The 12120-nt window shown below is 41.0% G+C and overlaps 1 protein-coding gene across 4 annotated transcripts; it reads left to right on the top strand.

Moving 5' to 3' along the window:
• The first annotated feature begins 7718 nt into the window (after positions 1 to 7718).
• Positions 7719 to 12040, top strand: LOC110500070 (RAD51-associated protein 1). 4 transcript variants are annotated; one of them, XR_016490194.1, is made up of 9 exons: positions 7725 to 8088; positions 8360 to 8406; positions 8523 to 8667; positions 9396 to 9502; positions 9688 to 9777; positions 9925 to 10084; positions 10170 to 10373; positions 10479 to 10631; positions 10777 to 12040. XR_016490194.1 is itself a non-coding variant. In XM_021577215.3 (9 exons), the coding sequence occupies exons 1-9, from the start codon at positions 7991 to 7993 to the stop codon at positions 10902 to 10904; spliced, it is 1110 nt and encodes a 369-aa protein (XP_021432890.2). In that variant the 5' UTR covers positions 7742 to 7990; the 3' UTR covers positions 10905 to 12040. The 4 variants fall into 4 exon arrangements, 2 of the variants coding, with proteins under 2 accessions (XP_021432891.2, XP_021432890.2); XM_021577215.3 differs by having other exon boundaries at positions 7742 to 8088; positions 9925 to 10062; XR_016490195.1 differs by lacking the exon at positions 9688 to 9777 and having other exon boundaries at positions 7719 to 8088.
• Positions 12041 to 12120: the final 80 nt, after the last annotated feature.

The raw sequence follows: 12120 nt of genomic DNA, 5'->3' as shown, positions 1-12120 counted from the left end.
GAGGTGTGATGGTGAGGGGTGCTTTGCTGGTGACTCTATCGTGATTTATTTAGAATTGAAGGCACAGTTAACCAGCATGGCTACCATATCATTCTACAGCGTTACGCCATCCCATCTGGTTTGCGCTTAGTGGGCCTATCATTTGTTTTTAAACAGGACAATGACCCAACACACCTCCAGGCTGTGTAAGGGCTATTTGACCAAGAAGGAGAGTGGTAGATTGCTGCATCAGATGGCCTGGCATCCACAATCACCCAACCTCAACCCAATTGACATGGTTTGGGATAAGTTGTACTGCAGAGTGAGGAAAATCAGCCAACAATTGCTCAGCGTATGTGGGAACTCCTTCAAGACTGTTGAAAAATCATTCCAGGTGAAGTTGGTTGAGAGAATCCCGAGAGTGTGCAAAGCTGTCATCAAGGCAAATGCTGGCTACTTTGAAGAATCTCAAATATGATTTTTTTGGTTACTACATGTTTCCATATTTGTTATAGTTTTGATGTCTTCACTATTATTATACAATGTAGAAAATATAAAAAAATAAAGAAAAATCCTTGAATGAGTAGGTGTGTCCAAACTTTTGACCGGTACTGTAAGTATTCAGACCCCCAGGTACATCCTGTTTCCATTGCTCATCCTTGAGATGTTTTTATAACTTGATTGGAATCCATCTATGGTAAATTCAATTGATTGGACATAATTTCGAAAGGCACACACCTGTCTATATAAGGTCCCAAAGTTGACAGTGGAATCCTATCTCATAGAGCTCCGAGATAGGATTGTGTCGAGGCACAGATCTGGGGAAGGGTACCAAAAAATGTCTGCAGCATTGACGGTCCCCAAGAACACAAGGTTCTCCATCATTCTTAAATGGAGAAGTTTGAAACCACCAAGACTCTTCCTAATGCTGGCAGCCCAGCCAAACAGAGCAATCGGGGGAGAAGGGTCTTGGTCAGGGAGGTGACCAAGAACCCGATGGTCACTATGACAGAGCTCCAGAGGTCCTCTGTGGAGATGGGAGAACTTTCCAGAGGGACAACCTGTCACACCCTGATCTGTTTCACCTGTCTTTGTGATTGTCTCCACCTCCCTCCAGGTGTTGCCTATCTTCCCCATCATCCCCTGTGTATTTATACCTGTGTTCTCTGTCTGTCTGTTGCCAGTTCGTCTTGTTTGTTCAAGCCTACCAGTGTTTTTTTGTGTCAGCTTCTGTTTTTCCTTGTCTTTTCTCATACTCCTGGTTTTAACCCCTGCCTGTCCTGACCCTGAGCCCGCCCTCCTGACCACTCTGACGGCCTCTGCGGGCCATCCTGTACCTTTGCCCCACCTCTGGATTACCAACCTCTGCCTGACCTGACCCTGCTTGCCTTCCTGTACCTTTGACCCTGTTGCTCTAATAAACATTGTTACTTCGACACAGTCTGCATCTGGGTCTTGCCTGATTCCTGATACAACCATCTCTGCAGCACTCCACCAATCAGGCCTTTATGGTAGAGTGGCCAGACGGAAGCTAGTCCTCAGTAAAATGCACAGGACAGCCTGCTTGGAGTTTGCCAAAAGGTACCTAAAGGACTCTCACACAATGAGAAACAAGATTCTCTGGTCTGATGAAACCAAGATTGAACTCTTTGGCCTGAATGCCAAGCGTCGCGTCTGGAGGAAACTTGGCACCATCCCTACGGTGAAGCATGGGGTTGGCAGCATCATGCTGTGAGGATGTTTTTCAGCAGAAGGGACTGGGATAATAGTCAAGATCGAAGGAAAGATGAACGGAGCAAAGTACAGAGAGATCATTGATGAAAACCTGCTCCAGAGCCATCAAGACCTCAGACTGGGTTGACGGTTCACCTTCCAACAGGACAACGACCCTAAGCACACAGCCAAGACAAGGCAGGAGTGGCTTCGGGACAAGTCTCTGAATGTCCTTGAGGGGCCAGCCAGAATACGGACTTGAACCCGATCAAATATCTCTGGAGAGACCTGAAAATAGCTGTGCAGCAAAGCTCACCAGCCAACCTCACAGAGCTTAAGAGGATCTGCAGAGAAGAATGGGAGAAACTCCCCAAATACAGGTGTGCCATGCTTGTAGCATCATACCCAAGAAGACTTGAGGCTGTAATCACTGCCATAGGTGCTTCAACAAAGTGCTGAGTAAAGGGTCTGAATACTTATGTAAATGTGATATTTAAAAAATATATCTATATTTTGCTAAAATGTCTAAAAACCTGTTTTTGCTGTGTCATTATGGGGTATTATATGTAGACTGATGAGGGGGAATAACTATTTAATACATTTTAGAATAAGGCTGTAAATTAACAAAATGTGGAAAAAGTCAAGTGGCCTGAATACTTTACGAATGCACTGTAGGTTTTCCTTTTGTCCAGGTGGGAAAGAGCAGTGTGCAGTGCGATTGAGGTTACTTTCAGATGAGTGAGAGTCTCATCTTTCCATAAAGTGGTCACATTAGTTTATATCCTAAACCATTCAAACACTACTAATGTTTTTGTGAGAAGACTGTTTTTCGGGAAGTCTCATGGTCTGGCACTCATGGTTGACCTCTTTCCACCGCAATTGCGAAAAGCTACATATGTGGATGCGGCAGATTGAGACGCAGACCATGCAAAGAACAGAAATCTGTAGTTTAAACTGACTAATTTCGACAGGGATTTATTTAATTTTATTATGTTACTTAGATTGACGCACAGCTTTAATGGAAAGCTGCCAGGAAAAAGCTGGAAAAATATGCTTAATGTCTTAAAAATAAAACACAATGTTCCACCACCATGCTAGAGTGGCTAACGCTACTTCTTGATGTTCAGCCGATCCGGTTGCAGCAGTCTGTTGTTTACGCCTGGCTGAATGGCGTGTATTTGCATCATTTTCCCAGTTTATTTTCCGGAGGCTCGCCATTAAAGCTAGTTAAGAAGGAAATCGACACCCTTGCATCCTGAATGGAGGATGTTTTATGTACAAGCCGGTCGCCAGGGGACACAAGTGTATAGCCGGCTGCATAAATTCCAGTTGTACACACATGACAAACGGCAAAAAATAAATAATAGTGCCATCTGCCAGTACTACTTTACCAATAACCACCTCAAACATTTCCGGCAGCACAGCCAGCACTAACCTTTTACACAGTGATGGAAAAAGTACCCAATTAATCAATTGTATTTATTAAGCCCTTTTCAAATCAGCCGATGTAAGTTGTCACACTTGAGTAAAAGCAAAGATACCTTTATAGAAAATGATTCAAGTAAAAGTGAAAGTCACCCAGTAAAATTCTACTTGAGTAAAAGTCTAAAAGAATTTGGTTTAAATATACTTAACTCTCTAGACTAGGGGGCTGTATTTTCACATCCGGATGAAACGTGTGCCCAAAATAAACTGCCTGCTACTCAGGCCAAGAAGCTAGGATATGCATATTATTAGTATATTTGGATAGAAAACACTTTGAAGTTTCTAAAACTGTTTGAATGATGTCTGTGAGTATAACAGAACTTATTTGGCAGGCGAAACCCAGAGGAAAAACCAACCAGGATTTATTTTTTTGAGGTTACTCTCTTTTCAATGGGTTTTCTATGGGAATCTAGATTCCTAAGACACTTGCTTGCAGTTCCTATCACTTCCGACTGGACGTCAACAGTCTTTAGAAATTGGTTGATGTTTCCTTTGAGAAATTAAGAAGTAGCCCTGTTCAGAACGAGGGTCGAGTGAAGTGTACTGTTGTGGTTGGGGCGCGTGACCTGAAAGCTCGCTCCACTTTGTATTTATCCGCTAATGAACGCAGTTTATCCAGTCTTAAATTTGATTGATTATTCACGTTAAAAAGTGCCTAAAGTTGTATTAGGAAAGTTGTCTGAAATGTTTGGACAAAGATTACAGGTAATTTATTAGATATTTTGTAGTCATGTTGCGCAAGTTGGAACAGGTGTTTTTCTGGATCAAACGCGCCAAATAAATGGACATTTTGGAGATATGACGGAATTAATCAAACAAAAGGACCATTTGTGATGTTTATGGGACATATTGGAGTGCCAACAAAAGAAGATCTTCAAAGGTAAGGCATAAATTATATAGTTATTTCTGAGTTTTGTGTCGCGCCTGGCGGGATGAAATATGATTGTCTGTGTTTGTTTGATGGGGTGCTATCCTCCAATAATAGTATGGTTTGCTTTCGCCGTGAAGCCTTTTTGAAATCTGACACAGCAGCTGGATTAACAAGTAGTTGATCTTTAATCCTATGTATAACACTTGTATCTTTCATCAATGTTTATGAGTATTTCTGTAATTTGATTTGGCTCTCTGCAATTTCACCGGATGTTATTTGAGACAATGCATTACTAAACATAACGCGCCAATTTAAACTGAGGTTTTTAGACAAAAAGAGGGACTTTATTGAACAAAACAAACATTTATTGTGTAACATGGAGTCCTGGGAGTGCCACCAGATGACGATCAAAGGTTAGTGATTAATTTAATTGCTATTTCTGACTTTTGTGAGCCCTCTCCTTGGCTGGAAAATGTCTGTATGGTTTTTGGAGCTAGGCGCAGCCCTAAAATAATCGCATGGTGTGCTTTCGCCGTAAAGCCTTTTTGAAATCGGACACTGTGGTTGGATTAACAAGAAGTGTATCTTTAAAATGGTGTATAATACTTGTATGTTTGAGGAATTTTAATTATGAGATTTCTGTTGTTTGAATTTGGCGCCCTGCAATTTCACTGTCTGTTGTCGAGGTATCCCACAAATCCCAGAGAGGTTTAAGGATCAAAAGTAAATGTAATTTCTAAAATACACTTAAGTATCAAAAGTTAAAGTATAAATCATTTAAAATTAATAAAACCAGGTGGCACAATGTTTTAATTTTTTTATTTTTATGTATGCGTTTTAAACACTGACATAATTTACAAACAAAGCACCCCCTAACAATAAATAAATAAAATAATATTTACAAAAAAAAGCTACAAAAGCATTCCTGTTTAGTGAGTCCACCAGGTCAGGGGCAGTAGGGATGACCAGGGATTTTCTCTTGATAAGTGTGTGAATTTGACCATTTTTGTTTCCTGCTAAGCATTCAACTTGTAATGAGTACTTTGGGTGTGAAGGAAAATGTATAGAGTAAAAAGTACAGTATTTTCTTTATGAATGTAGTAAAGTAGAAGTAAATGTTGTCAAAAAGGAAAGTTTTTTACGTTTTTTTATTTCACCTTTATTTAAACCAGGTAGGCAAGTTGAACAAGTTCTCATTTACAATTACGACCTGGCCAAGATAAAGCAAAGCAGTTCGACACATACGACACAGAGTTACACATGGAATAAAACAAACATACAGTCAATAATACAGTATAATCAAGTCTATATACGATGTGAGCAAATGAGGTGAGATAAGGGAGGTAAAGGCAAAAAAAAGGCCATGGTGGCAAAGTAAATACAATATAGCAAGTAAAAACACTGGAATGGTAGATTTGCAGTGGAAGAATGTGCAAAGTAGAAATAAAAATAATGGGGTGGAAAGTAGCAAAATAAATAAATAAAATACAGTAGGGAAAGAGGTAGTTGTTTGGGCTAAATTATAGGTGGGCTATGTACAGGTGCAGTAATCTGTGAGCTGCTCTGACAGTTGAGGCTTAAAGCTAGTGAGGGAGATTAGTGTTTCCAGTTTCAGAGATTTTTGTAGTTCGTTCCAGCCATTGGCAGCAGAGAACTGGAAGGAGAGGCGGCCAAAGAAAGAATTGGTTTTGGGCGTGACCAGAGAGATATACCTGCTGGAGCGCGTGCTACAGGTGGGTGATGCTATGGTGACCAGCGAGCTGGGATAAGGGGGGACTTTACCTAGCAGGGTCTTGTAGATGACATGGAGCCAGTGGGTTTGGCGACGAGTATGAAGCGAGGGCCAGCCAACGAGAGCATACAGGTCGCAATGGTGGGTAGTATATGGGGCTTTGGTGACAAAACGGATTGCACTGTGATAGACTGCATCCAATTTGTTGAGTAGGGTATTGGAGGCTATTTTGTAAATGACATCGCCGAAGTCGAGGATTGGTAGGATGGTCAGTTTTACAAGGGTATGTTTGGCAGCATGAGTGAAGGATGCTTTGTTGCGAAATAGGAAGCCAATTCTAGATTTAACTTTGGATTGGAGATGTTTGATGTGGGTCTGGAAGGAGAGTGTACAGTCTAACCAGACACCTAGGTATTTGTAGTTGTCCACGTATTCTAAGTCAGAGCCGTCCAGAGTAGTGATGTTGGACAGGCGGCCAGGTGTTGGACAGGCGGCCAGGTGCAGGCAGCGATCGGTTTAAGAGCATGCATTTAGTTTTACTTGTATTTAAGAGCAATTGGAGGCCACAGAAGGGGAGTTGTATGGCATTGAAGCTTGCTTGTAGGGTTGTTAACACAGTGTCCAAAGAAGGGCCAGAAGCATACATAATGGTGTCGTCTGCGTAGAGGTGGATCAGAGACTCACCAGCAGCAAGAGCGACATCATTGATGTATACAGAGAAGAGAGTCGGTCCAATAATTGAACCCTGGGGCACCCCCATAGAGACTGCCAGGGGTCCGGACAGCAGACCCTCCGATTTGACACACTGAACTCTATCAGAGAAGTAGTTGGTGAACCAGGCGAGGCAATCATTTGAGAAACCAAGGCTGTCAAGTCTGCCGATGAGGATGTGGTGATTGACAGAGTCGAAAGCCTTGGCCAGATCAATGAATACGGCTGCACAGTAATGTTTCTTATCGATGGCGGTTAAGATATCGTTTAGGACCGTGAGCGTGGCTGAGGTGCACCCATGACCAGCTTTGAAACCAGATTGCATAGCGGAGATGGTATGGTGAGATTCAAAATGGTCGGTAATCTGTTTGTTGACTTGGCTTTCGAAGACCTTAGAAAGGCAGGATAGGATAGATATAGGTCTGTAGCAGTTTTGGTCAAGAGTGTCCCCCCCCCCTTTGAAGAGGGGGATGACCGCAGCTGCTTTCCAATCTTTGGGAATCTCAGACGACACAATTTGGCAACAATTTCGGCAGATAATTTTAGAAAGAAAGGGTCCACATTGTCTAGCCCGGCTGATTTGTAGGGGTCCAGTTTTTACAGCTCTTTCAGAACATCAGCTGATTGGATTTGGGAGAAGGAGAAATGGGGAAGGCTTGGGCGAGTTGCTGTGGGGGGTGCAGTGCTGTTGACCGGGGTAGGAGTAGCCAGGTGGAAAGCATGGCCAGCCGTAGAAAAATGCTTATTGAAATTCTCAATTATAGTGGATTTATCAGTAAAAGTTAAAGTACAGATACCCCCAAAAATGACTTAAGTAGTACTTTAAAGTATTTTTACATAAGTACTTAAACTATTGCTATTATACAATGTATATTTATGTAGCTAAACCTGTACAGCTCTAATTAAATTGATATCGTTAATTTACACAACAAAAAACTAATTTACCTAATCTAGGCGATTTTTAGCCCTGAAACAGAGGTCACACAACACTTGCTACAGCTACAAGTTCAATGACATAATTTACAATTACTTTTTTACAAAGCACCAAAAATATTTGTACCACACAAGACCTCTCGAATTGTTAATTGATTAATGATTGTTGATTCATCTTTAATGTTGTAGTTATAGATTCGTGAAAGTTGTATTTCTTCTCAGCAGATTCGCCTCTTCTCACCAGCTCACACAGATGGAACAAGGAGGGTTGGTTATAAATATCTTTGGGAAGATTTGCATTGTTTCTCGTTGCGTCCTCTGGCCTCGTCTCCTTCTCATAACACATTGGATGAGAAAGCCAGAGGTCCCGCCCCTCTGACATTCTTCTCCATTCGGTTTTGAGAAGGAGACGACGAGAGAGGACGCAACGATTTTGAAATTGAAGAACAAACGACGAATCATCGAATCTGAATCGTCAGATTTGTAATCACATTTTCGGGCGGGATGATTGAAAGTTTGTTTTCGTGGACCAGTGACCACTGTTGAAAATCTGCATAGTATGTTTTATGGCTACTTTTACGATACGATCAGTAAAACATTTGAGCAATAATATAATTTTGACCATCGCTAAAGAAAAGACAACTGATATGGAGCGACCATCGAGGTTTGTAACCAAAGCTTACCTTCTTTATTAGCTAAGCCTCGCTAGCTATTACAGTAGCGTTAGCCAGTAGTACGAGCTGACAGCACAGACTAGAGAATTGTATTGCTTTGCTTGATCTTTAGTCTCGGAAATCCCAAACCTACATTGGTACATTGTGGGTGGCAACCCGTCTGTCTAGAGAGACTACTTGATCTTGCCAAATCTTGTCACTTATAAGGTGTGTGCGCGCGCGCAAGTGGTTTTTATTGATTTATTATTCATTTTTTTACAGGAAGACCAAGCTTGTAAATTATTCAGATTTCCAGGATTTGGGTGATGGTATGTCAAATCCAATGTATTTCATTAATTTATGGTGTAAGTAGCCAGTTGGTGTTGCAATTCCCTTCTCCTTTTATGTAATCATGTGTTCCACTGTTTCTGATCATGTGCAACAGATGATGATTTTGCCTCTGTGAAAGCACCACCCAGCAAAAAAGCAAAGGAGAGTGTGAAAGAACCAGCACAGGAGAAAAGCAAGAAATCTTCAAGCAAGACCTCCAGTCAAGAGACTGGCTCACAGCCCATAGGCCACAAGGATAGGTAGGACGTTGAATCAGAAACAAGCAGAAACAACCCTTAAAGGGTTTACTAAACAACACCATATATTCAATATAATTTCTTGTTGTTTCTTTGTTCCTCAATAAATATGTTGTGGAGACAAAAGTTATGAAACATTCTTAACAGTTTTGTAGTGTGTGACCACGGCTATGTAAACAAAAGCATGCATGCAGAACACAAACACACTGAATGTCCTTGTTGCCCTCTGTCAGTGCCCCGTCACCTTATTCTGCATAGTGACAGATAAACAATAACAAATACCCAGTTGCAGGCAGTATTAGGGACACTGTGTCTAGATGTTGTATGTAATGACATCAGGCTGACCACTGGCCCAGAGAAGAACTCCATAAATCAGTGCTCAAACTCAAATGAGTCTTTTAGCCAGACGCGTTGCTTGTGATCTGCCATGCATCAAATCACAAAAAGACACAATGTGTGGTGAATCATTGGCAAGGTCTCTGAGGCCAGTGGCAGTAAGGGTGTTTTGATGTGTCATGGTGATACAGAGTGACAGTCACTCTGAATGTAACCTTGTGATCAATCTGCTCTATGTTGATCAATATTGTCTGTGAAACTTCAGCAGTGCAGCTCAGGATGACCAGAATTCACCTACACATATCACGTGTTACATGTCAACTCTGTTACACTTTTGTCACATGTCCCTTTGAGAAGGCTTTTTAATGTATCAGAATTGTACCTGTGTTTTTCAGGAAACCATTGGATGAGAAGCTGTATGACAGAGATTTGGAAGCAGCTCTTACTTTGTCGTTGCTTAAAACCACCAAGATAAATGAGGAACAATGTTCCTATAATCCAGGTTTGCATTGGACTGTTGATTCTTTACAATTGGTGTTTGAAACATTGCTGTTCAACAGCAAAACAGCAATTTGGAGTGGTTTGGCTCATTGGTAGATTTATCACAATGTGAGAGATGAGATGACTCGCATGTCTCACTCACTGTCAACAATTATTTGCAATTTAGTTTATTCTATTTATTTTTAGAAAGATGTGTCAAGAATCAACGACAAATAGATGGTAAAAATCCTCCATCATTATTCCTTTCCAACTGCAGTGTGGACTTCAACCATTTGGGTATTTATTTTTGATATCTAAAATGCATGGGTGGTAATGATACACATGCCCACCACTGACAAATCTATTTAATATTATTGGATCCCATGCTTTTGCATCTCACAGACACTAGTGATCCCTTTGTGATTAGATAATCTCCTCCCTTAGGCCATGACCAGATAACGAATGATCGGGGATCCCCTTGCGCCCCCTCCAGACAGAGGAAGGCAGCCTCCAAGGCTACAGAGCAGCAAAGGAGCATGCTGAAGGATGGCGATGAGGACTACAATCCCAAAGGGACACCAGGTTGTCATATCAACAAAATGGCGTATGCTCTTTGTTTTTCTACATTCCAGGTGTATTTCATGACACATTTGTTGTGTACTGTATACTGAATATTCCTTTCTATTCAGATTCAGAGAGTGATGCTGATTTCAGTGATCCAGCTGAAAGTGGTAATGATGATGATGAGTTCACAGTAAAGAAACGAGAGAAAAAGAAAAAAAACACAAAAGTGAAGACAGCCAAGAAAGAGCAACCAAAAGCTAAACCTCAGGCGGCCTCAAAGGAAGAAAAGCAGCCATCAAAACCATCAAAAACCAAACCACATTTGACAGGTACTTAATAGCTTTAAGAACTATGAACTGCCATTCTAATAACCCAATCTCTTCATGCTCCCAGCCTGCCGAGTTTCAATCAAATTGTCCTTCTGTGCCTCACAGGGTCTCCCAGTCTAAAAACTCCCACCGTAGGTAGAAGTCCAACTGCCAAGCCTGCTTCCGTGCCCAAGAGGTCCCCTGCCGCTTCTCCTGTCTCCAGACCTGCAGTCTCTGGCAGTCCAGCAGGGGGCAGAATACCCAAGTGGAATCCTCCAGGTAAGACTGACTGAAAGGTCAAGGAGGTCATCGTAATCTCATAAACAGGTGTAGGACTGCATGTTTGGAAACAAGGTTGTGCCTTGTATTCAGGCATTTTAAGACCCAGTTCACCCATTATTTTTCTTATACAACTTGTCATCAGGTCACGTTGGACGAAGTCCCGGCTCATCACAGAGTGCCCCAGTGAAGTCTCCAGGGCAGGGTCTAAGACTTGGACTGTCTCGCATGGTGCGGGTCAAATCCCTACACCCCAGTGTTGCTAGTCACTGACCCCACCTATCTATCAGAGAGGAGCTCTATGCCTCTCTGCCTAATTGACAGTTGACTTTCAGGATTCCTTTTGTAATCCTCTAGATCTGTCTATTTTAAATAAGAGGCATTCAAATTGTACTGTTAATTATTTTTAGTCTGGTGTCATACATGCTCTCCTTTTATATCAGCTCATCTTTTGGACCATTTGACTTAACAAAGGTCAGTTCCCAACTTTTTCTGTTATTAGGCCTACAGCAAAGCCTTCAGATTTCAAACCTTTTGTGTCTTTTATCATTTCAGAGAGGTTTTCGTCTTCTGTCTGTTTAGTTTTCACTCAAACATGTAAAGAAATGGTGCAATGGCACACTCTGCTGGATACAATAATCTTAAAATGCAAAATGAACATTGTTAAAGTGGGTAAAAAAGCTGAGGGATGAGGCTGGAGAAATGTAACCACTCTGAAATTCATAGATAGAGCTGTGGATGCAAGGACTGACCATTCATGATATCAAAACTAGTTTTAACCATGTTTTGAGGCTATATACCCAAAGTGTAAAAACTGGTTGGATCAACTTTATTTTCACGCCATTTCAACCTCCAAAAAATCTATGTGATGAAGTTGAATCAACATGGAAAATTGGATATTCAAAAAGTCAAAGTAAGGGTATTTCATAATTTTTTTCACCCAACTTTTAACCTAAAACGACATGACATTTGTTGTTAATTTCATGTTAAATTCACGTTAGTCGACAACTAAACTAAATGTAAATCAAAATGAGAAGTTGAACTGAAGGCTGTGCCCAGTGAGTAGTATTTGTTTGCATTTAATGTATTAACAAACATTGGGATTAAAACAGTTTATATTTTGGGGTCTGATGGGGTATGACCATTCAACCAACCTCATGAGCCATTTATAAGTTAAATTCTTCAAGACTCAATGGGCTAATATCATTAATTTCAAAAGTAAAATAATGGATGTAGCAACTACAGAACGCCCCTTTATATAACGTTTTACCTTGATTTGATGAAAATCCAGTAGAATAGGCTATGTACGTGTTCTATTTGTGTTTAAAGTGTTGTGGATGTTGTTTGTTTAGCGAAAGCTTTGTACAATGTGTAAATATAAAACATTAAAGATTCAATAGAAACTATAACCTTTTATGTAGTGAGCATGTTTCCAGTATAGCCTGTATAGGTCTAATGAGTTTGTTCAGCATCTCCGTGTGTTGTGGAA

This window comes from Oncorhynchus mykiss, chromosome 21 (genome assembly GCF_057628025.1).
Source record: "Oncorhynchus mykiss isolate SJ-2025 chromosome 21, ASM5762802v1, whole genome shotgun sequence".
NCBI classification, from domain to species: Eukaryota; Metazoa; Chordata; class Actinopteri; order Salmoniformes; family Salmonidae; genus Oncorhynchus; species Oncorhynchus mykiss.
This window is presented reverse-complemented; position numbering and strand designations above follow the sequence as displayed.